The sequence below is a fragment of the Panthera leo genome, chromosome E1 (assembly GCF_018350215.1).
Source record: "Panthera leo isolate Ple1 chromosome E1, P.leo_Ple1_pat1.1, whole genome shotgun sequence".
NCBI classification, from domain to species: domain Eukaryota; kingdom Metazoa; phylum Chordata; class Mammalia; order Carnivora; family Felidae; genus Panthera; species Panthera leo.
In genome coordinates, this window is record NC_056692.1 from 29,768,788 (window position 1) to 29,773,808 (window position 5,021).

Below are 5,021 nucleotides of genomic sequence, written 5' to 3' on the forward strand. Positions count from 1 at the left end.
GGGCCGGCTGGGTGTCGAGGTCAGGACGGGCCCGAGCTTTGGTGACATAGGGAGAAAAAGCTGGGAGACGCGGCAGAGGCCACGTGATGCTCAAGTGAAGGGTTTGAGAATAACCCTCCCCCCCCCCATGAAAAACTGAGCGGTCATCTCCATCACAGCAGAAGAGGGGATGAGACCCTTCTCCCAACAGGCATAGTAAGCACAGCGGCACCCCTACCCGCCCCCTCCAGCCCCCACACCCCCCCATCAATCACCAACACAGAGAATCGCAGTGTCGAGCGCAGTCGGTTTTAGTGGTTTTCTTTAATCCTGCTCTGCACTTCTTCCTCATTTACTACACGGGATATTATAAAGAATAAATAGCAGATACTCTTAATTTACAATGATTAGTCATTCCATTTGTTCTCTATATTTACAATAACTGTAAAATAACATTGAACTCTATAGCTTCTTCGAGGTCCAAGGAAAACCAAAACACTTTCCGAAGAATGGAAAATAGCTTTTTTAAAGTCCTTCTACAAAAGTTCTCCCCTCTCTTTGTACTTTAAGAAAAAATAACTTTTCCCCCCTGCTTCGCCATGCGAAGGGCACTGGAATATAAATAGCAGGTTAACATTATTAGCAACAACCAGAATAAGTCTCTCTTTTCTCTGTTCTTTTTTTTCCTTTTGCTTATTTTTTTTTAAAAATACAGTAGAAGCCGGTAACTTTTAACGTATAATACTGACCTTTTAATAAGTAAATTAAAACTGGGACCGTATATACACACACATATACATTCCTACACAGTTAAACAGTGCATTACATGAACCAGAAAGCTAGGTCTCTGTAGCCAGAAAAAAAAAAAAAAAAAAAAGTTCATTGAATCCCCTCTCGAGAGGGTGGTGGACTGGTTGGAGACGGTGCGGGGGGCGGGGGGGAGGGCGTCGGTGGGGTTTCATCAGTTGTCCGGGTGCGGGAAGGGGACCCCGAGTCCTAACACGAGCACTTGCACTCGGAAATGATGGGGTACTGGATGGGAATCCAGCCGCAGCGCTGGCCCCCGCGCCGCTGACAGCGCCACCGCAGCACCGTGAGGTGCACGGACTTGGACGGCTTGCACACCATGCCCTCGGGCACGGAGCACGAGCGCTTACTGAAGCAGCTGCCCACCTTCACGTAGCGCGGCCAAAAGCGGCTGCCCAGGTCGTTCCACGCGTACAACACCGGGCAGAAGGTCTGCGACCACAGCCACATCTGTAACTTCCTCCGCAGCTTCTTGCTCAGGCGCTGCTTCTTGCCCGGGGCCAAGCCCTCGGAGAACTCCAGCCCTTTGATCTCGCTCGGCATGGCCCCCGACGGCCGCTGCCGCAGCAGCTGGTCCAGCTCGGCCAGGTCCTCGGCGCCCCCGGCCGCCCCCCCGCCCCCGCCGGGCCGGTCCTCGGGGGGCGAGGTGGCCATGAAGCCCGGGTCGTAGTGGCCCCCGAGCAGCGAGCGCAACAGCGTCTCGTTCAGATCCTTCTCTTTGGGGTCAAAGATAGGGTCCGGGTGTTCGATGAGGTCCACCAGGGGCAGGTTGTCGCTGGGAGCCGGGCGGATGTGGAGATAGTGCTGGCCGCCGGCCGGTGCCGCCCGCAGCCCCAGGACCACCACCAGGGCGTAGAGGGTGACCCCCAGGCTGGGGCAGCGCTCCATGCCTCCGGCGCGCGCCCGGGGCTGCTGCTTCGTCCCGCGTCCCCGGAGGAGAGCACGCCGAGCCCGCGGCGCCGCCGCGCTCCCCCGTCTCTCCGGAGGCGGCTCACCCGAGGCTGGGCAGGCGCAGGGCCGGCAGCATGAGTCGCCGGGAGAGCCCTTCGCGCAGCGCCGGCTCCCACCGGGGCGGAAAGAAGGCACACAAGTTGGCCGCAACTCCTCTCCCGGGTCTATGCGGGCAGGCGGCCGCGGCGGGGCATCCGAAATTACTCCAGGGCGACGGCGGGCGCGGGGGGCGCCGGCTCCTCGCTGCCTTCCCGGGCCGGCGGCGGCGCAGGGCGCGTGGACGAGCCGCTCTCCCCTCCTCCTCCTCTCTCTGCTCGTCGTCCTGCCGCTCTGTGCAGCGCCGCTGGCCCAGCGGGTCCTAGGGGCACTTCCCTCCGCCTGCTCGGGGCTCCGCGGCCGGCTCTGCCCGGCGGACTCCAGCGGCGGCGGCGGCGGCGGCGTCCGCGCACGTTGGCACCGGTTTGTCTGTCTCGCAGCGTCCAAGCCTTTAAATTTCCTGCACTTTCAGCTCCATCACCATGGAAACCACTGACTCTCTCGGCGTTGCCCCCTCCCCCTTCTTTCCCCCAAACAACAACCCCACCCCCCACTTCTCCACCCCCGAGGAGCTGGAGCGGCACAGGCTCCGGGGGAAGCCGCCTGCACTCGCCGCGGCGGCGGCTTCGGCAGCGCCCAGGGCTGTGCCCCGCCGGACCCAGATGCCCCGGGAAGCCGACAGTCCGGCTGCCCGCCGGAGCTCACAGGCGGCGGCGGCGGCGGCGGCGGCGGCAGCGGCGGTGGCGGCGGCGGTGGCGCTTGGCAGGTCTCCGCGCAATTTTCTCTCTCCCCCACCACCCACCCCCCTTCTCCTCCTCCTGCAAAATGCACCGCCCCCCTCCTTTCTCCCGGAGCAATGCAACTGGGGCTCTAGGCGCCCCGCCAGGGCCAGTCCTGGGGAAAGCTCGCGGCGGCGCTGGAGCCGGGCTGGAGGGTGCAGGGCCGGTTCTGGGGGGTGCTCGAGGTGGGGCCGTGAGGGTTCTCACTAGCTGGGTGCTTTGCACTGGGAGGGGAACAGCCGGGAGGTGCTGGGGGCTCGTTTCTCCGTGCAGTCCGGCGCAAGGAATTTCTCCATGTGCATGGAGCTTTTTCCCCGGGCGCGTCTCTCCTTCCTCTCTCCCAAGCTTGGTCTAAGTCCCCTCCCCCTCCCCCCAGCGCGTGTACACACACACACACACACACACACACACACACACACACACACACACTTTGAGCAGGAGGAGTTCGGGAGGCGCAGCGTTGCGCAGTGTGATGTAATTCCTAGGAAGCACTCCGGCCCGTCTGTTACTCGGGCCCACGAGGGGGGTCCGCTCTTCACCCTCCTCCTCCTTGGCCGGGTCCTGCACCCTGAGTGGCCGAGCTGCAGGGGCGCGTCCTGCTCGCCTGCGGCTCCCCTAGCCTGCCGGGTTCCGCGCGGCTGCCGCTCGGCTCCCTGGGGGCGGCGCGCCCTCTGCTGGCGCCCGACAAGTCCTGCACCTGGTGCTGGCCGCGGGCGGGGCGGGGTGGGGGGCGGCCCTGAGAGGTGGGTTCGTCTGCCGTCCACTCTGGCCAAGCTCAGCTTCTGCCTTCTGTGACCCTGTCATTGTGCGTGCGTGCGTGTGGGTTTGCGTGCGCGCGCGCGCTGCCGGGTCTGTTCTGGTTGCGCCTGTTCCCTCCAAGATCTCGGGGCCCTCAGTGTAAACTTCCTGAGATTCCTCCTGAGGCCCCCCCAAATGTCGCAAGAATATACTGCACCTTTGCTTCTGCTAAATCGGCCTCGGTGGGCAAGAGTGGAGCTCTAAAACTTTAGAAAGATGAACTGGCAGTAGGGGGACCTGAGTCCTGGCCGGGGTCTGCCCACATTTGTCAACTTCCGACAAGTCACTTTTGTGGCACCATATACCTTACTTTCTGCATTAGTGACATAACTACCTTCCTCTTCCAGTTCTACGTTTCCATGATCCTAAATAAACCTGCATGATGGATGGATGCTTTCTCTTCCCAAAGCAGTGTCTCTTTGATGAGAGATGGATGTTGAAATGACACTTCCGGTTAATTTTCCCTTGGATGAGGAACTGAATCTAAGCGTTAAAACTCAAACTTGGTTTCCCGTGTGGTGGATGTGATTGGGGTCTGGAAGAAGCTGGAGAAGAAGGACTTGGAGTAGATGACTCACGTGTTCACCAGCATTCCATGGAGTATCATTAGGAGGTCTTGTGACAGCCTAAATCACTCTACTTGCCCCAAAGATCTGTTTTTTCCTTTCAACCTGTGTCATCCGGTGCCCCCCACCCCTCCCCCCATGAATTTATCATCTAAGGAAGAAAACATACTGCATTTCATACTGTGTTTCACAACACAGTCTTTCTGCAAAACCTCAGCAGCTGAGAGGGATGGCCAATTTCGGCTGAAAACATTTTCTTAAACATTCTCCAACTTTGGAGTCTGCAAACACACACACACACACACACACACACATGCAATGACACATGGACACTGGAGATAAGAACAACCCAATGGTTGTTTGAACTCAGCTAATTCTGACATGATGTGCCATTGGAACCTGGCACACGGTAGGCTTTTAAACCATACCCCTTTCTCTTAGGTACTCAACATGGGGGCTTGGTGCTAGCTTGTTTTCTTAGAAAGATGCAATGGTCTGCAGAGCAATTTGGTCACTGCTGTGAACTAACTGGTTAAAGAAGTTCTCAGTGGAGAGTTCAAAAGCTAGGTCGTGGTTCAGTCTTCCTGAGATGGTAGGTTCCAATTTAGTGACATTTTATTGTGCTGTTTTCTGTTTCATCAATCCCCTCGCCTTCGGATCACCTATTTTTGAAAACCAACGCGTTTCCTTCAGTCCTTTATTTAGGTGGGGTGGATTTGTCTGAACAGCAAAAAAGTTCCCTCAGGAATGAAAAACAAACCATGTTAGACAAAGAATTGGATGACCTGGTTGTAGAGCATCCACTGGGTGAAGACTGGAAGAAGAAACACAAAAGAGAGAAATTCACAGTCAATTGCCACCATTCTAGACTTTTGCAGTCCAGTTAAGGGGGTTGGGCAAACATGTGAATAAAACATTAAAGGAATGTCGGAGGGGCACCTGGGTGGCTCAGTCAGTTGAGCATCCGACTTCGGGCTCAGGTCATGATTTCACAGTTCATGGGTTTGAGCCCCACGTCGGGCTCACAGCTGTCCACCTGTCAGTGCAGACCCTGCTTCTGATTCTCTGCCCCCTCTCTCTGCCTCCTCACCCCTCAAAAATAAAT

The 5,021-nt window shown here is 57.7% G+C and overlaps 1 protein-coding gene and 1 long non-coding RNA gene across 2 annotated transcripts; one reads left to right on the forward strand and one right to left on the reverse strand.

The window, feature by feature from the left end:
* Nucleotides 1-273: 273 nt before the first annotated feature.
* On the reverse strand, nt 274-2,504 carry NOG (noggin). The gene has a single exon (XM_042915267.1). The coding sequence runs from the start codon at nt 1,672-1,674 to the stop codon at nt 976-978; it is 699 nt and encodes a 232-aa protein (XP_042771201.1). The 5' UTR covers nt 1,675-2,504; the 3' UTR covers nt 274-975.
* A 2-nt stretch (nt 2,505-2,506) lies between these two features.
* Nucleotides 2,507-3,741, forward strand: LOC122206255. Its single transcript, XR_006196391.1, has 2 exons — nt 2,507-2,539; nt 3,698-3,741. It is a non-coding gene; the product is annotated as an uncharacterized LOC122206255 (long non-coding RNA).
* Nucleotides 3,742-5,021: the final 1,280 nt, after the last annotated feature.